Genomic DNA, 20,140 nt, shown 5'->3' with positions numbered 1-20,140 from the left:
GTTTCTAACATGACCTTTATCTATGATATGCAGGTTTAGAGAACCAACATACTACAGAGGGAAAATCTATGACCTGCATCCGTATCAGTGCCCTGCTCCCCTGACTTCTTGGCACTACTTTTCCTCTTCACCTTGGATAGAATATAATAGAATAGATTCCAGATCACAAATAATAGACATGTTACATCAGGTCAATGCAGCTATTGTGACAATTGAGTGTTACTAGTCTAGTAGTTGCCCTGTCACTCCTGCCATTTTACCTTTCCTGTCTTCTTGGGCTCCTTCTTGAGCTGGGCCACTGGTTCTTCCTCAACAACCCCCCTCAACTCCCTCTGGGGATCATCATCATCTCTCTGTACTACCTGAAGGACATAGGAATTTCATGTCAATGTCAGATTAGATTCTTGCAAAGGACATCATAGAGCTACAGCCATATCAGAGCTAAACTGGTGATTGACTTAATAGAGAGAATTAGACATTTGTTTTGCAATAGCCTATGTTATCTTAAATGACGTTTTCCTTAGTTACATTCCCAAATATTTCGTGTCATTTAACCTACCTTTTCTTCATCCATAATAGCATACAGTATTTTTTATATCTCGAAAAACTTGTCCTTGTCTGTGTTGTTTTCACTCATGTTGAGTTTACTGAGGACAATATTGCAGCCACTGACGAATTAAGAACTTCATACCACGTCATGGAATGTTAGACCTTTATGCACATTCCCATTCTCTCATTAATATTGGGGGGGAAATATATTGATCATATTACACACTTTCCCCATCAACCGTTTTCGATACAGCTAGGCCCACATTGAAATCTGTTCACTAAGCACTGCGACTCAGCAGGTCAAAACAGAAATAAACCTAGTCTAATTTCGTGTCGACCTCTTTTGGATATATTTCGGTACCCCATTTAGTGAGCCAGTTGATTGATCTATTCCTTATAGTGCATTCCTTAAAAGTAGGCCTACATTAGGGAATAAGGTGCTATTTGGTAGCATATTCCTCTCTAGCCCATGCCTCCACCAATGCAATGATTTTAGATTTGTAGGAAGAAGCGAACGAGAGTGTACACTTCAGGAGAAGGGAGATATTATTGGACTGTATCCCTAGGCTATAGCCAGGCCTAAACCAAGTAGCCTTGAGTACGATCCCAAAAGCTTGGATTGCCAAAGGCCTATCAGAGCTAAATTGGTGATAACAACTTTAAACTTACTGTAAAACATGTTCTAACTTCCCCTATATTTCACTTACCTTTTCTTCCACCATAGCTAATTGTATATCCCGAAAAGCATGTCATTGACTGTTTTGGCTTTGCTACTTTCATGTCGAGTTATGATAAAAGAGCATTTTTGCAGACGCAGACTTTTAGTTAGTCGGGGACGTCATGGACTGAAGGCAGTAGAGGTTAATTGGTTTTAAGAAATGTTTATATGTCGCCCTCTTGTGGAATTATTTAGGTACAACAACTTGTTGTGTAGGATCCAAATTATTGTTTTCTCCTCATCCCTGTGTTACGTCCTATTATCAGTCATAAACAGAGAGCAATACACTTTAATAGTAAAGAGGTAACACTCTGCTTCACCCAATGTGATACGGTATCGCTATTATTTTTTATTTTATTTTAGAACACATTCAAGAACCTCCAGAAGCGAACTAGCTAATTAGTTAAAAGCTATTTAGTCGTAGTTAGCCAATGCTAGCGGCTTTTACCTTCTGCACAGATACCAGCCCTGTTCTTAGCCTGGACCACTACTTCTGATCTTCACAGCTAGATCACAGCGTGCAGCTAACTAGCTCACAGCTAGCTTGCACTTATCGTGGCATCCAGTACCGAAGCTATCCCTGAGGCCCACCTCCCGGCCTACTCAGCTGTTCTCCCAAACCCCACTCATACACGGCTAGAGCCCAATACTCCACCTGATCCTTGCTGTAAACTATGGACCTTGGTACCGGTTCATCGCTGCTACCGATTGGCTATAGTGGATCTATAGTGGATAACGCCACTGCCACGAAGGTAGCACCAGTTAGCCGTGAGCCAGGCGCATCTCCCTGCTAGCATTCTAAATTCGACCTGCCCCCCGCCGCACCACCACGACTGGTCTGCCGACGAATACTCCATCCGCTGTGCCTTCAACCGGCCTCCGTCGGAGGGCTACTAACTTTAAACGCCGTGTAGCCCGCGTGCTAGCGTAATGGCGCCTTCCCTGTTCCATCTACTGCTGCCTTCTGGACACTATTATCACTTGGCTACATAGCTGATGCCTGCTGGACTGTCGATTAATCACGGTACTCCATTCTGTTTATTTATTTTATTTTACCTGCTGTTGTTGTGTTAGCTGATTAGCTGTTGTTGTCTCACCTGTTGTTTTAGCTAGCTCTCCCAATCAACACCTGCGATTACTTTATGCCTCGCTGTATGTCTCTCTCAAATGTCAATATGCCTTGTATACTGTTGTTCAGGTTAGTTATCATTGTTTTGGTTTACAATGGAGCCCCTAGTTCCACTATTCATACCTCTGATACCTCCTTTGTACCACCTCCCACACATGCGGTGACCTCTGAGGTTTCTGTGTTTTACACTATAGCCATTACCATATGTGTATTCCCAGCAGCTCTGGCCATCTGAGGGAGCTCTTAATCACCCCAGACATCAGCAGTGCCACTGCATTCCCACTGCAGTACTTGATGGACTCCAGCAAAGATGATGCCATCTGTTTTGTCACCATGGTGATAAGGTTTCTATCGAAGATCAGACCTTCAGCCCTAGATGGACCCTCCCAACAGGCAGCAGATCTGACCGAAACATCTCAGCAACTCATCAGACAAGTCCTGTCTGAGTTCTGTGCTGCATCCAGATTATCCAGGACACAGGCATATTCCCAGAACCTGAACATCCAAAGGGTGTTCAGAGGTGTACATAAAAACCTCATGGAGGAGTTTGGCTCTTATAACACCCTGCAAGCAGCTATGTCCTCCCAGGACCCTTCATTTGACAGAGTTCTGGTAAAGTCCTTGACCCAGCAGCTGGTACAGGGATGCAAGGCGTCAAGACCAGCTTCTGCTGCAACAAACCCATCAGACCAGGCTGAGACAGAGAGGGGGGCTGAGCAGAAAGCAAGAAGGAGCTTCCTTTGCCTTTGAATGATCAAACTCAGGATCAACTTCAAGGTATAGCAGGGAGTTAGCATTTGTTTTTTGTTCCAGTTAGGTGCTGATGTTATTGATGTGGCTATGATAAGACAAATACATTAAATAAATGTTTTATTCATCACTAAATTGTTGCCTTGGATTCAGAAGTGTTCCATTTATTTATTCTCTGTACCATTTTCTTTACCTTTCATCTGTTAGCGTTCCAAGAGAGCAAACAAAAAGGACTGTCATTCAGTCCAGGAACAGACTGAGATTCCCTCTACTGATGGACATTGCATAGGTAAGGATGTTTAAGAGCTCTGCTATAGCTTGTAGTTTTGGTTTAGGTGTGTGTTAGAAACATACAGTGCCTTGCGAAAGTATTCGGACCCCTTGAACTTTGCGACCTTTTGCCACATTTCAGGCTTCAAACATAAAGATATAAAACTGATTTTTTGTGTGAAGAATCAACAACAATTGGGACACAATCATGAAGTGGAACGACATTTATTGGATATTTCAAACTTTTTTAACAAATCAAAAACTGAAAAATTGGGCGTGCAAAATTATTCAGCCCCTTTACTTTTAGTGCAGCAAACTCTCTCCAGAAGTTCAGTGAGGATCTCTGAATGATCCAATGTTGACCTAAATGACTAATGATGATAAATACAATCCACCTGTGTGTAATCAAGTCTCCGTATAAATGCACCTGCACTGTGATAGTCTCAGAGGTCCGTTAAAAGCGCAGAGAGCATCATGAAGAACAAGGAACACACCAGGCAGGTCCGAGATACTGTTGTGAAGAAGTTTAAAGCCGGATTTGGATACAAAAATATTGTCCATAGGACAACAATCAGTTGTATATTGCACAAATCTGGCCTTTATGGAAGAGTGGCAAGAAGAAAGCCATTTCTTAAAGATATCCATAAAAAGTGTCAGTTAAAGTTTGCCACAAGCCACCTGGGAGACACACCAAACATGTGGAAGAAGGTGCTCTGGTCAGATGAAACCAAAATTGAACTTTTTGGCAACAATGCAAAATGTTGTTTGGCGTAAAAGCAACACAGCTGAACACACCATCCCCACTGTCAAACATGGTGGTGGCAGCATCATGGTTTGGGCCTGCTTTTCTTCAGCAGGGACAGGGAAGATGGTTAAAATTGATGGGAAGATGGATGGAGCCAAATACAGGACCATTCTGGAAGAAAACCTGATGGAGTCTGCAAAAGACCTGAGACTGGGACGGAGATTTGTCTTCCAACAAGACAATGATCCAAAACATAAAGCAAAATCTACAATGGAATGGTTCAAAAATAAACATATCCAGGTGTTAGAATGGCCAAGTCAAAGTTCAGACCTGAATCCAATCGAGAATCTGTGGAAAGAACTGAAAACTGCTGTTCACAAATGTTCACCATCCAACATCACTGAGCTCGAGCTGTTTTGCAAGGAGGAATGGGAAAAAATGTCAGTCTCTCGATGTGCAAAACTGATAGAGACATACCCCAAGCGACTTACAGCTGAAATCGCAGCAAAAGGTGGCGCTACAAAGTATTAACTTAAGGGGGCTGAATAATTTTGCACGCCCAATTTTTCAGTTTTTGATTTGTTAAAAAAGTTTGAAATATCAAATAAATGTCGTTCCACTTCATGATTGTGTCCCACTTGTTGTTGATTCTTCACAAAAAAATACAGTTTTATATCTTTATGTTTGAAGCCAGAAATGTGGCAAAAGGTCGCAAAGTTCAAGGGGGCCGAATACTTTCGCAAGGCACTGTAAATCTGCATTGCATGCTATTTGAGGTCTTAAGCTGGGTGTCGGAATAAGCATTTTGTGACATCTGCCGATGTAAAAAGGGCTTTATAAATAAATTGTACTGATTGATTGATGATTGATTGTATGAAATGGAGTAGCATATATCCATCATGTAAAATGAACATTGAGCACTGTCTCCATGGAGTATAGCACTGCAGCCTTAGGCAATGTATATTTACGTGGTGCATAACATTATCTCATATCACATGCATGGCAAGACATGATTGATGTAATTAGATGCTCTGGAGAGATCCCACCCTCCTTCCCAACACATGTAGAATGCTTAGAAACCACCAGAAACCTGTGAAATAGATCAACAGATGATGTTTTATCTCCTCTCAAGGTCTGTTGATTTACAGTATCTCAGAATCAGGAACTGTCATATCCCATGTGATATGTCAAAACAAGTTGATACATGGTGCATTGGGTTTGTATTTATTGTGGATCCCCTTTAGCTGCAGCAGTTACTCTTCATGGGGTCCAGTAAAATGAAGGCAGTTATACAATTGTAAAAACATTCCCGATACATTCACAACAGATTTCACAAAATCCATGTTCCTTTTTGATTTCGGGGCAGGCTGTCAACAGCAAGTACTGTGACACTATGATAAGTCAACAATACCTCTAGGCATATCTGACGTCATGTATTTGATATCTTTATGTGAAGGTTCATGTCCATATTGACATCAGTTCATTGTGTTTGAGGACGGTTCACTGACCAGTTTCCAACGGATACGATTAGACTAGTTTAACAGTTACAGAACAGCTACAGTAGCCTATCAGAACAGCTGCAGTATCAGAGGCGCAGAGCCTTAATTAACGGGCTACACATAATGGCTGACGACAGCCAGGTAAGGTTCATTTTAGCCTACGTTTAATGAGCTTTACAGTTGTCCTAATCCCATCTTGTTCTAATGGCAAGTCTGCCTTAAGTGCAGAACCTATGGTTGATATTAGAAAATAAGTATGATTGGAAGTTTAGGCAAGTAATTCCAATTGGGGAATTGTTGTGGGATGTTAGCATACCATATTGCGCGTGTAGCATTCGTGCCATGGAGGATTGTGCAGGCCGGCAGGTTGCTACAGGATCCTAGTATCATGTATGTTATAGGGAATCAGATCTGGCTGACTTTTTCACCTGAACTGCTCATTGGCTGTCCATAATGAGCCCAGCGAGCAGGATGTGTAGCTGGGCTCTGCAATAATTAGCTCCCAGAGCAATTACAAATAACTATTCTTGTTTTAAAAGCGTCATTACAACTAGCAACATGACGGTCAGTCACCTCTAAGCAGGACTCAGTAGAAACGCTATGTGTTGGATTTGTCCATGTCTCGCTAAATTAACCTAGCTACATTAACAGCCGTGGAGAATTTATACTACAGTTTTAAGGGATCTCTCTGAAGGTTTTAGATGATACAGTGGTGCTTCGTCCTCTGGATGAAGAACCATACATCTCGGCTTGGCTTCATTGCATTATTATTTGGGGAACGTTGACATGCCATTTGTGTTGACGGATGGATGAAAATAATGTAATTATAGTATCGTTATACATAGGCTAGCAGGAAAATCCGCATGAGATATCCATAGAACTGAGCCCTGCTCCATTTCAGCACCATGCCGCGGTCTCAGGTGCTGCCCAGACTCGAAACATTTCAGAACCATGGCACTGTCCCCTGACGCCAAGAAACGTGTCAGCTCTATGCAGCGGACCGCTCCACAGTGCTGAAATAGTTCAAGCCCCCTTGAACGTCTGATTTGAAATTATTCTGCAAGTGGTTATAATTTATTGCACGTCCTAGTTTTGCAGCTTTACAACCTCAGAATTATATCTAATGGATGGCAGCGAGTTACGTTTTTGTATATGGTGATGAATGACGATGCATGATAAACCATAAATTAAACACAAAATCGTGCACTTAGACATATTTTCGTTTGGCAGAACATTGACAAGCTTTGATTTGTTTTCTAATGACATTGACAATTCATATAGATATTAGACTTAGATCTAATTGTGACATCATGTGTGTATGACATCTTTGAAGAATGCTCTGGCTTCAGCCAATCGGAATCGAGTATTCAACAATGCTTTGACATAATTCAAGGACGTTCATATTCACTTCAGTTGTCTGCCGATGGTTCACTGACGTTTTTTCAAAGGAGGTATTAGTATTTCCTCTAAACAGCCTACAACAATAAGCTACTCATCATGTCAGATGACAGCAAGGTATGGTTCATTTGCCTATTTTGAGTTTAGAGGAGAAATTACTAACAATAGTTTGATCCATGGCCTGAAATCTGACCACTATTGCCGTTTTGTTTAAAATAGGAGTGAATAAGTTGTTTCATAAAGTCACAACCTAGGACTGATATTGACCTCTTATTTATCCACCAGAGCGTGAAATGGGAGGATCCCCCGGATAACCAAAATAAGGTTGTGGAGAATATGAAGGATGAAACAGAGACACATGAGACCTGCAAAGACAGGACAAGAGGCAAGGTAAGAAATATGCTGTCCTTTACACATGCTCTGCCTACTTAGGCACAGATCTAGGATTAGTTTACTATCACTAAATCCTAGCCTTAAAGCATTAGGAGGAGACGCTACACTGACCTTAGATCTGCTATGAGACCTATAATCTGTTGTCATGTAGGCTAAACGTAAGTCCAGTGGCGGTGCCAAGAAGACTTCCGTGGAGGAGGACAGCAGCATTGGTGCAGGTCCGAGATTACTTCATGTTGGGTGCAGGTTGTGTTCAAATTCATCAGCACCGATCTGAGTAGATAGTATCTATATAGGTGAAAGCAATATAGTGGAGGCCCGCAGAGAGATGTGCTTTTACCTGTCCAGTGCAATCAAATCCCTAAAGGTGAAGGAAATTAGGGATCAAGTTCAGATTCAACTTTAGATTTCTCTTTGCGGTTTCCCAGAGTCTTCTCAGACACCCGGGTGTGGTTTCCGGGAAAGGGGATCTATCATTGAGCAGCTGGAGAAGGAGGCTCAGAGGACTCTAATGCCTTCTCTCAAGATTGGGACATGCTGTGCCCCAATCCTCCTCTCCTTCCTGAGGAGTCTAACTGATGAGCAAGTCCCATGTCTTTTTCCAACCTCACATACAACAACTCTGAATTTATAGTCATAGTGCACCTTCTAACCACAAATGGGATTTCAAACACTACACTTAACCCTAACATCACTGTAACCACACACCTAACTCTTCCTGTAAATCAAGAACAAAATATCTCATGGACTTGCTAATTGCTTAAATAAATACACGTTTATTTTCCCTGACATGGCTATCTAGTGACTCCACTAACTCAACACCAGTGTGCAGGTAAAATATGTTTCCTTCCTTTTCTTTTCTCTAGCCAATGGAGAGTGATTCAGCAGGGCATGAAAAATAATGTAAGTCTCTCCACATAAGGTTCTGGTCAAAAGTTGTGCGCTATATAGGGAATGGTGTCATGGAATTGCTTGATTGACAAAAACATTACTCTGTTTGTTGGCCATAGCTCACATTCGAGCAGCTCTCCATGCTGTGTCTGAAGATTGTTAAAGTCGTGACCCAGACAGCCCTCCGAATTCTCCTACCAGCGCTAGCTCGTATCATGGGGGTGAACCTGAGGAGTGGGGCAACCTCCCCAGAATCCCAGTGCTCTCTGACAGGGTCTGAGGATTCCTTAGGCGGTCTGGATGAGAGAGAGAAAAGGCTGCTGATCAGTGAGATGAACTACTGGACTAAGGAGAGGAGGAGGAATGGCAATGCAGGATGCCGCCAAAAATCCACTCGCAGAACCTCATCACCATGCTGTTCGCCTAAGAGGTATGTTCACAGCAATATTTCAACATAATAATTGCAAGACCTGATCCATACTTATCATAAATTATTAACTTGGAATTCACACCTTGTAGTTTTAAGTTCTGGTCAGAAATGTTGCCACTGGGGGGGATGGGTCCAGGTGAAAGTCATTTTTAACTGGGTAAGCCATGAAGTCATCTATGAATAAATAGATCAGGTACATGCCTTTCAGAAATAATCATATTCTGATGTCTTACAAATATAAAAATCAGGCAAAAAATCGTGTCAGTTGGCTTTAGGCTTCTAGAACTACGGTGGTATGAGAAGTAATCCATCATTGCTCTAATTTGGTTTTCAGGCTCACTAATGACCCAGATTAGATACAGTTGGTCACATTTGCATGGCATAAGTGGTGATTGTGTGTTTATCTTCAAGGTCCCAGACCTCATTGCAGAGCTTGCCTGCAACTAGAGAGGCTCCCCTCATGGAGGAGCCTCTGAAGGCTCTTTTTGGGGTAACGGAAGAGAGCCTTCTGATATCCCTGGTTGAGGGTCACTCCAACCACACCTCCTCCAGCTCCTCCGAGTTGAGCTGTGCTATCGTGGGGGAGGTGGTACACCAGCTTAACTCTGGCCTCTCAGTGGCCATTGAGGCCAGCCCGGGGAGTTGCCCCCCTATTGACAGTCAGGACATAGCAGCAGGCAAGGAGGTCATTCGGGTAGCCTCGGTGCAGATCCTGGCCGAGCTACAGAGCCAAACGTCTGAGCCAGAGTGGTTAGGGTTTATCGAGCCCTTCATGGACCCTGTGACCGATGATGTGCTGGATGCCATTGTCGGCACAATGGACAAAATGGCACAGGACTTCAACATAAGATTGGATCTGGCCAAGAAGATGACAATCTTGGGGTCTAAATTTCTGACCATCTTCAATGTGACCTTGATGTTGAGTGTCCATCTGGGAAGGAAGGGACCACACACTTTCTCAAAGAGACTGGGTCCTCTACCAGTGTGGTGGCCAGAAAGATTCAGACCCTCTCTAGCCCCGACTTTCAGTCTAAAGCCCTGAAGGCGGTGAGCACCATCCTTACAAGGAAAGTCAGCAGCTCTTCTGGCATGGCTCCTTCCTCTAGGCCTTCTAGTGCTGCTCCTAGCCTTACTGAAGCCCCCCTGAATACCAGCTGCACAGCCCTGACATCTGTAACCTCCACTGCCACAGTGATTGTTAAGGCATTTGTGGGAGGCATGGAGACGATAGCATCATTTGAAGGCACATGTGAAGCAGTTGATTGGCCAGTTCCTGTAAATGACCACAAAACAGGATCTTCACAGATGATAACCTTCTCTCTAACCCACACACTCTACGGCCGTATACGAGCAAAGCTGAGGGACCTTTTAACTCTATCCACTCGAGAAGAAGGTGTGGCTAAGGATGCTTCTCTTAAGGAGTCTTCAGACACCCTGGAAAAGGCAACTGTTTCAACTGTTGAGGTCCAGTTACCCAGCACCGAACACAGTAGAGTTCCCAGAGAGAGCCAACCAATACCAGCTCTCTGTCTCTCCAATCTGGATACCAGTACTCAAGAAGTTCTTAGCAGTGTTTTTTCCATCTACAAGTCAGAGTTATCAAAAGTGGAGAGTAAATCCTTGGCCGTTGTCAGTTCATCTGATGAGTCCCTAGAGGCTTGTTGGTTTGTTGATGGTGTCCTATCAAAGCTTGATGACTATACTATTTCCCAGTCACCCTCACCCAATGAAGACTTGAGCGTGAGTACTCAATATTCTCAACTGAGCTCAGAAGAGAGTGTCAGAATCACAGAGTCCTCAACTAGTCTGATTCAGAGCATTAAGAAGCTCTCTAGCAATGACTTTCAGACTCAGGCAGAAGAGGCAGTGAGTAAAGTGCTGATGAGATCCAGTCATTCCTTTATCACACAGATCAGCCATACTGGTCTTCAGAAAAGTCTGCAGGCTGGCTTATCATCTAGCTCACCATCTGAGATCCATGTCCTTTCAGAATCCATGTCCTCTGAGAATACAGCCTCTGGATTAGTGGAAACCTTTGTCAAAGGAATGGCGACTATTTTCCAGAAAAATGAGTCCACTGACACTGTGCTACTGGAAAGAAGTGGGAGAGTTTCGCAGTGCTCCCACGGGGGCTCCCAACTGAATGATACTGAATTGAGTGTTAAAATATCAGAGGAGAAGCTATGGTCAACAGCTAAGACCATCTGCGTCAGTATGAAGAACACACTTAAGGATTTCTTCACAGGGCTGAAGCCATCCGGATCCGAAAGGACAGAAAAGGCTTCTTCCAAAGAGACCCTTGGGGAAATCCTGGTTGCTATCCAGAGTGAAATCTCAAACTTCGGGCGAATGAAGGATTCCAGGGAGCTCCTTCAGATCAATGATATGGTAGGAACTATGCTGAAGGAGGTTGAGAAAAGTGAGGATGACAGTGAACAAGTCTGCCAAGACATCCCTAGAACCTGTTCATCTTTGTCCACTTCTTTAAATGGCCGTAGTTCCTTGTCCAGCTCTTCAAATGGTCCTAGGTCAGAGTGTGAGTTACAGATCAACCTCCCTGGCACTCCCATCCCTGACGAAGTGCCTTTTGATCTGACCTGCCCCATCGTCAGGAGCTCCTGCATCGACACCAGGGTCTCTAAAATGCCAGAGATTTCTTCAAGTGACCTAAAGACAAAGATGATGGCACACACAGATGAACCCCAGCATCGTAACAGTCCAATGACTGACAGCAGCCGACCACCGAGTGCTAAAGCCTCTTTTCGATCCTCCACTCCGTCTTTCACCAGCAAGCGAACCTCTTTGGTACCAAAGGGAGATGGGATTGACATTGAAGAGAATGAGGTGTGTATCCCCAGCAGCTCTGGCCATCTGAGGGAGCTCTTAATCACCCCGGACATCAGCATTCCCACTGCATTCCCACTGCAGTACTTGATGGACTCCAGCAAAGATGATGGCATCTGTTTTGTCACCATACTGGTGATAAGGTTGCTATCGGAGATCAGACCCTCAGCCCTAGATAGACCTTCCCAACAGGCAGCAGATCTGACAAACATCTCAGCAACTCATCAGACAAGTCCTGTCTGAGTTCTATGCTGCATCCAGATTCACCAGGACACAGGCATATTCCCAGAACCTGAACATCCAAAGGGTGTTCAGAGGTGTACATAAAAACCTCATGGAGGAGTTTGGCTCTTATAACACCCTGCAAGCAGCTATTTCCTCCCAGGACCCTACATTTGACAGAGTCCTGGTAAAGTCCTTGACCCAGCAGCTGGTACAGGGATACAAGGAGGCGTCAAGACCAGCTTCTGCTGCAACAAACCCATCAGACCAGGCTGAGACAGAGAGGGGGGCTGAGCAGAAAGCAAGAAGGAGCTTCCTTTGCTTTTCAATGACCAAACTCAGGATCAACTTCAAGGTATAGCAGGGAGTTAGCATTTGTTTTTGGTTCCAGTTAGGTGCTGATGTTATTGATGTGGCTACGATAAGACAAATACATGAAATAAATATGTTTTATTCACCACTAAATTGTTGCCTTGGATTCAGAAGTGTTCCATTTATTTATTTATTTATTCTCTGTACCATTTTCTTTACCTTTCTTCTGTTAGCGTTCCAAGAGAGGAAACAAAAATGACTGCCATTCAGTCCAGGACCAGACTGAGATTCCCTCTACTGATGGACATTGCATAGGTAAGGATGTTTTAGAGCTGTGCTATAGCTTGTAGTTTTGTTTAGGTGTGTGTTAGAAACATAGGTATGCCTACCAAACTCATAGCACTGTTATTTTTCAATGTTACTACACTGCATCTCTCTCTCTCTCTTACCCCATCCATTTCTCTTGTGTTTCTAGCTCCAGTTGGATAGGTTTCTCCCTCCATATCTCAGCCTGTCAAAAAACGATCCTTGATTGTCAGGGTCTTTTCAGCACTGATGAAGCCATTCAGGCGCTTCACGAAGAAGAACCTGTAACCTGTTACGCTGCATGAAGAACTACTTTTGTAACAGCAAGACTTTTGACAAGAGGAATTTCTGCATGTCTACCCTTTCAAAGTCTATTTGATCAAATAAATGCCAATGATTTTACAAGAATTTCAAGTGTTTTGGAAGATTGATAATACTGAAGCAGATTTTCTCAGAGAAATGCACTAGTTCCCCCTTGGTTACACATTTATTGTTCAGCTTTTGAGTTGGCAGGACATAGGGCGTCAGGTAGCCTTGTGGTTAGAGCATTGGGCCAGTAACCGAAAGGTTGCTAGCGTCAGATCCTTGAGCTGGCCATGTAAAAATATGTTGTTATGCTCCTGAACAAGGTAGTTAACCCACTGTTCCTAAGCTGTCATTGTAAATAAGAATTTGTTCTAAACTGACTTGTCTAGGAAAATAAATAAAATAACCACAGCTTGACTCTAATACAATAGTTGCTGCATAGACTGTCAGATAACCAGATGTTCTCTATTAATTTAGTTAGATTGGTAAGAGCTTATTAGCAGCAAGGGGGAAACACATAGAGGAGAATTAGCTATCTGCAGCTAGATCAACCCTCTGAGATGCTTTCTATATTTTTTTAATATATTTTTTTATTTCACCTTTATTTAACCAGGTAGGCAAGTTGAGAACAAGTTCTCATTTACAATTGCGACTTGGCCAAGATAAAGCAAAGCAGTTCGACACATACAACGACACAGGGTTACACATGGAGTAAAACAAACAGTAATACAGTATAAACAAGTCTATATACGATGTGAGCAAATGAGGTGAGAGAAGGGATGTAAAGGCAAAAAAAGGCCATGGTGGAAAAGTAAATACATTATAGCAAGTAAAACACTGGAATGGTAGATTTGCAGTGGAAGAATGTGCAAAGTAGAAGTAAAAAATGATGGGGTGCCAAGGAGCTAAATAAATAAATAAAATAATTACAGTAGGGAAAGAGGTAGTTGATTGGGCTAAATTATAGGTGGGCTATGTACAGGTGCAGTAATCTGTGAGCTGCTCTGACAGTTGGTGCTGAAAGCTAGTGAGGGAGATAAGTGTTTCCAGTTTCAGAGATTTTTGTAGTTCGTCCCAGTCATTGGAAGCAGAGAACTGGAAGGAGAGGCGGCCAAAGAAATAATTGGTTTTGGGGGTGACCAGAGAGATATACCTGCTGGAGCGCGTGCTACAGGTGGGTGATGCTATGGTGACCAGCGAGCTGAGATAAGGGGGGACTTTACCTAGCAGGGTCTTGTAGATGACATGGAGCCAGTGGGTTTGGCGACGAGTATGAAGCGAGGGCCAGCCAACGAGAGCGTACAGGTCGCAATGGTGGGTAGTATATGGGGCTTTGGTGACAAAACGGATTGCACTGTGATAGACTGCATCCAATTTGTTGAGTAGGGTATTGGAGGCTATTTTGTAAATGACATCGCCAAAGTCGAGGATTGGTAGGGTGGTCAGTTTTACAAGGGTATGTTTGGCAGCATGAGTGAAGGATGCTTTGTTGCGAAATAGGAAGCCACTTCTAGATTTAACTTTGGATTGGAGATGTTTGATGTGGGTCTGGAAGGAGAGTTTACAGTCAAACCAGACACCTAGGTATTTGTAGTTGTCCACGTATTCTAAGTCAGAGCCGTCCAGAGTAGTGATGTTGGACAGGCGGGCAGGTGCAGGCAGCGATCGGTTGAAGAGCATGCATTTAGTTTTACTTGTATTTAAGAGCAATTGGAGGCCACGGAAGGAGAGTTGTATGGCATTGAAGCTTGCCTGGAGGGTTGTTAACACAGTGTCCAAAGAAGGGCCAGAAGTATACAGAATGGTGTTGTCTGCGTAGAGGTGGATCAGAGACTCACCAGCAGCAAGAGCGACATCATTGATGTATACAGAGAAGAGAGTCGGTCCAAGAATTGAACCCTGTGGCACCCCCATAGAGACTGCCAGAGGTCCGGACAGCAGACCCTCCGATTTGACACACTGAACTCTATCAGAGAAGTAGTTGGTGAACCAGGCGAGGCAATCATTTGAGAAACCAAGGCTGTCGAGTCTGACGATGAGGATGTGGTGATTGACAGAGTCGAAAGCCTTGGCCAGATCAATGAATATGGCTGCACAGTAATGTTTCTTATCGATGGCGGTTAAGATATCGTTTAGGACCTTGAGCGTGGCTGAGGTGCACCCATGACCAGCTCTGAAACCAGATTGCATAGCAGAGAAGGTATGGTGAGATTCGAAATGGTCAGTAATCTGTTTGTTGACTTGGCTTTCGAAGACCTCAGAGTAGGATAGGGTAGGATAGATATAGGTCTGTAGTAGTTTGGGTCAAGAGTGTCCCCCCCCCTTTGAAGAGGGGGATGACCGCAGCTGCTTTCCAATCTTTGGGAATCTCAGACGACACGAAAGAGAGGTTAAACAGGCTAGTAATAGGGGTGGCAACAATTTCGGCAGATATTATTAGATATTAGATAGATTTTAGAAAGAAAGGGTCCAGATTGTCTAGCCCGGCTGATTTGTAGGGGTCCAGATTTTGCAGCTCTTTCAGAACATCAGCTGACTGGATTTGGGAGAAGGAGAAATGGGGAAGGCTTGGGCGAGTTGCTGTGGGGGGTGCAGTGCTGTTGACCGGGGTAGGAGTAGCCAGGTGGAAAGCATGGCCAGCCGTAGAAAAATGCTTATTGAAATTCTCAATTATAGTGTATTTATCAGTGGTGACAGTGTTTCCAATCTTCAGTGTAGTGGCCAGCTGGCAGGAGGTGTTCTTGTTCTCCATGGACTTTACAGTGTCCCAAAACTTTTTTGAGTTGGTGTTGCAGGAAGCAAATTTCTGCTTGAAAAAGCTAGCCTTGGCCTCCCGGGTGGCGCAGCGGTTAAGGGCGCTGTACTGCAGCGCCAGCTGTGCCATCAGAGTCCCTGGGTTCGCGCCCAGGCTCTGTCGTAACCGGCCGCGACCGGGAGGTCCGTGGGGCTACGCACAATTGGCCTAGCGTCGTCCGGGTTAGGGAGGGCTTGGTCGGTAGGGATGTCCTTGTCTCATCGTGCACCAGCGACTCCTGTGGCGGGCCGGGCGCAGTGTGCGCTAACCAAAGTTGCCAGGTTCACGGTGTTTCCTCCGACACATTGGTGCGGCTGGCTTCCGGGTTGGATGCGCGCTGTGATAAGAAGCAGTGCGGCTTGGTTGGGTTGTGTATCGGAGGACGCATGACTTTCAACCTTCGTCTCTCCCAAGCCCGTATGGGAGTTGTAGCGATGAGACAAGATAGTAGCTACCACAACAATTGGATACCACGAAATTGGGGAGAAAAATGGGTAAAAATTCAAACAAATAAAAAAAAGCTAGCCTGCCTGTGTTAATGGTTTCTAGCTTCCCTGAACAGCTGCATATCACGGGGGCTGTTCGATGCTAATGCAGAACGCCATAGGATGTTTTTGTGTTGGTTAAGGGCAGTCAGGTCTGGGGAGAACCAAGGGCTATATCTGTTCCTGGTTCTAAATGTCTTGAATGGGGCATGCTTATTTAAGGAAGGCATTTAAAAAAAATAACCAGGCATCCTCTACTGACGGGATGAGATCAATATCCTTCCAGGATACCCCGGCCAGGTCGATTAGAAAGGCCTGCTCGCTGAAGTGTTTCAGCGAGCGTTTGACAGTGATGACTGGAGGTCGTTTGACCGCTGACCCATTACGGATGCAGGCAATGAGGCAGTGATCGCTGAGATCTTGGTTGAAGACAGCAGAGGTGTATTTAGAGGGCAAGTTGGTTAGGATGATATCTATGAGGGTGCCCGTGTTTAAGGCTTTGGGGAGGTACCTGGTAGGTTCATTGATAATTTGTGTGAGATTGAGGGCATCAAGCTTAGATTGTCGGATGGCTGGGGTGTTAAGCATGTTCCAGTTTAGGTCGCCTAGCAGCACGAGCTCTGAAGATAGATGGGGGGCAATCAGTTCACATATGGTGTCCAGAGCACAGCTGGAGGCAGAGGGTGGTCTATAGCAGGCGGCAACAGTGAGAGACTTGTTTTTAGAGAGGTGGATTTTTAAAAGTAGAAGTTCAAATTGTTTGGGTACAGACCTGGATAGTAGGACAGAACTCTGCAGGCTATCTTTGCAGTAGATTGCAACACCGCCCACTTTTGCAGTTCTATCTTGTCTGAAAATGTTGTAGTTTGGGATGAAAATTTCAGAATTTTTGGTGGTCTTCCTATGCCAGGATTCAGACACAGCTAGAACATCCGGGTTGGCAGAGTGTGCTAAAGCAGTGAATAAAACAAACTTAGGGAGGAGGCTTCTAATGTTAACATGCATAAAACCAAGGCTATTACGGTTACAGAAGTCATCAAAAGAGAGCGCCTGGGGAATAGGAGTGGAGCTAGGCACCGCAGGGCCTGGATTCACCTCTACATCGCCAGAGGAACAGAGGAGGAGTAGGATAAGGGTATGGCTAAAAGCAATAAGAATTGGTCGTCTAGAACGTCTGGAACAGAGAGTAAAAGGAGGTTTCTGGGGGCGATAAAATAGCTTCAAGGTATAATGTACAGACAAAGGTATGGTAGGATGTGAATACAGTGGAGGTAAACCTAGGTATTGAGTGATGATGAGAGAGATATTGTCTCTAGAAACATCATTGAAACCAGGAGATGTCATCGCATGTGTGGGTGTTGGAACTAATAGGTTGGATAAGGTCTAGTGAGCAGGACTAGAGGCTCTACAGTGAAATAAGCCAATAAACACTAACCAGAACAGCAATGGACAAGGCATATTGACATTAAGGAGAGGCATGCTTAGTCGAGTGATCAAAAGGGTCCAGAAAGTAGTGAGGTTGGTTGGGGTCACGGCGATTCAGACAGCTAGCCGGGCCATCGGTAGCAAGCTAGCATAGGATGGTCTGTTTTTAGCCACCTCGTGCGTTTCCGTCAGTAGGATTAGTGGGGTTCAGTGTGGTAGCGGGGATCAATCCAATTCGCAAAAAAAAAATAGATATAGTTATAGAAGCCCAAGAAGAAAAAAAAAACATTAGACATTTTTTTTGTCCGATAGGTCTATTCAGATAGCAGCCGATAAGACAGCTAACGATTAGCGGACCGCAGATGGAAGTTCAGGTAACGTCGCGACGGAGGAGCCAGCCGGATAACTCCCTCGGGTAAATAACGTCAGTACTCCAGTTGTGAAGGCCCGGTGGGGCTCCACGTTGGCAGTAAAACGGGTCCGGATAGGTGATTGTAGCCCAGGAGTGACTGATGGAACTCTTCAGCTGGCTAGCTCCGGAATAATTGATGTTTGCTCCGGAATCGACGTAAGCCAATAGTCACATGGATAGCAGCTAGCTAGCTGCGAGATCCAGGTATAAATGTCCAGAGTTAGCGGTTGAAATCCGGGGACATGGAGAGAAAAATAGGTCCGGTATGTTCCGGTCCGAGCCGCGCCGTACAAAACTGCCGATAGATTTTCGAGCTAAAGGATAACTGATGACCACAAACCGTGGTTAGCTGAATACTAACGATTAGCCAGTAAAGAAGCTAACTATCTTCTGGTTAGCTTCAGGCTAGCTTCTGGCTAGCTTCTGGCAGGCTTCTGGTTAGCTTCTATGGATTACAGATTTGAGGTAAATAATACTTTATTTTTTTAAAAATATAAATTGGTGAGGCGGGTTGCAGGAGAGTGTTTTGAAGATGAGTTTATGGAGAAAAAAATATATATATAACAAGGAAGAAAGTTGTAAATATATATGTATATACACGGGATACGACAAGACGAGGACAAAAGGCGTCTGACTGCTATGTCATCTTGGAGCATTTTGTTGAAAATATAAGGTCCAACAGTTGACAGTGTATGTCAGAGCAAAAAACCAAGCCATGAGGTCAAAGGAATTGTCCGTAGAGCTCAGAGACATGATTGTGTCAAGGCACAGATCTGGTGAAGGGTACCAAAACATTTCTGCAATATTGAAGGTCCCCAAGGACACAGTGGCCTCCATCATTCTTAAACGGAAGAAGTTTGGAACCACCAAGACTCTTCCTAGAGCTGGCCACCAGGCTAAACTGAGCAATCGGGGGAGAAGGGCTTTGGTCAATTCAAAATAGCTCTACTCTGAGAACTACTTTTAATCACAGAGTGGAAAACATAGAACCATACTGTGTTGATCACAATTATGGGTGTATTCTGGAATAAGACAAACCTATACATAGAGTTGGAGTCTGAGTGTGTGTACACACAGCCACCTCTTTAACCACTCTTCAAAATATTTGGCAGCCTTTGAGATGGAGAGGCAGGAGAAGGAGTGACAGAACAAGAGTATAATAAAAGCATGACTTCTCTCCCACTCCTGCTCACAGCAGCAGTGCAGTGGAGTATCTTCAACAGCCATAGGCCCAGGGATTTCACATCACATTCCATGATGCAATGCAGAATACGGCTTCACACAGAACAATCACCAAACCCATAAGATAACACTTCGCACAGCCAACCATCATGTATCACATGAAGAGAAATGTGTGTTCTCCGGACGAGATGCCTTGTCACGGACCTGCTGTTTCGATCTTCGCTCTCTCTCTCCCTCTCCCCCACCTCTCCCTCTCTCTCTCTCTCTCTCTCTCTCTCTCTTGCAATGCATGCTGGGAGTTTTTTGGAGTTTGAGTGTTTGGTGTGGAGGGCTCTATCCTAACTAACTTTCTTTGATTATTTTCTTTACATGTTATTTTCTATGGTGGAGGGTTAATGCAATATTGTTTTAGGGGTATCCACAGTTTTTTCAAAGTTAGGGTGGAAGAGGACAGAGTAACTTTCCTGGGGTTTGGAAGGTGTGGTGTTTTTATTCTTTGTCCCCAACTCTCTAGGCGACCAGTTTTGATAGCCTTTAGCCGCACCCTCATACTACTCCTCCTTTGTTCCACGGGTGATGTGGAGGTAAACCCAGGCCCTGCATGTCCCCAGGCACCCTCATTTGTTGACTTCTGTGATTGCATTGGTTTCATGCATGTCAACATCAGAAGCCTCCTCCCTAAGTTTGTTTTACCCACTGCTTTAGCACACTCTGCCAACCCTGATGTCCTTGCCGTGTCTGAATCCTGGCTTAGGAAGGCCACCAAAAATTCTGAGATTTCCATACCCAACTATAACATTTTCCGTCAAGATAGAACTGCCAAAGGGGGAGGAGTTAGTCTGCAAAGTAATGTCATACTTTCCAGGTCCATACCCAAACAGTTCGAACTACTAATTTAAAAAATTACTCTCTCCAGAAATAAGTCTCTCACTGTTGACGCCTGCTACCGACCCCCCTCAGCTCCCAGCTGTGCCCTGGACACCATTTGTGAATTGATCGCCCCCACATCTAGCTTCAGAGTTTGTTCTGTTAGGTGACCTAAACTGGGATATGCTTAACACCCCGGCAGTCCTACAATCT

At 44.3% G+C, this 20,140-nt stretch overlaps 1 protein-coding gene and 1 long non-coding RNA gene across 2 annotated transcripts; both read left to right on the top strand.

Moving 5' to 3' along the window:
• The first annotated feature begins 2,836 nt into the window (after positions 1-2,836).
• On the top strand, positions 2,837-8,215 carry LOC118964892 (uncharacterized). Its single transcript, XM_090238058.1, has 4 exons — positions 2,837-3,435; positions 7,344-7,448; positions 7,603-7,669; positions 7,880-8,215. Exons 2-4 carry the CDS (start codon positions 7,395-7,397, stop codon positions 8,083-8,085), a joined length of 327 nt encoding a protein of 108 aa, XP_090094184.1. The 5' UTR covers positions 2,837-3,435; positions 7,344-7,394; the 3' UTR covers positions 8,086-8,215.
• A 102-nt stretch (positions 8,216-8,317) lies between these two features.
• LOC149982884 (uncharacterized) lies at positions 8,318-12,864 on the top strand. The gene is made up of 4 exons (XR_016496713.1): positions 8,318-8,354; positions 8,462-8,772; positions 12,384-12,465; positions 12,626-12,864. It is a non-coding gene; the product is annotated as an uncharacterized LOC149982884 (long non-coding RNA).
• Positions 12,865-20,140: the final 7,276 nt, after the last annotated feature.

This window comes from Oncorhynchus mykiss, chromosome 6 (genome assembly GCF_057628025.1).
Source record: "Oncorhynchus mykiss isolate SJ-2025 chromosome 6, ASM5762802v1, whole genome shotgun sequence".
NCBI classification, from domain to species: domain Eukaryota; kingdom Metazoa; phylum Chordata; class Actinopteri; order Salmoniformes; family Salmonidae; genus Oncorhynchus; species Oncorhynchus mykiss.
Note: the sequence above shows the minus strand (reverse complement) of the source record. Positions and strands in the feature narration are given on the sequence as shown.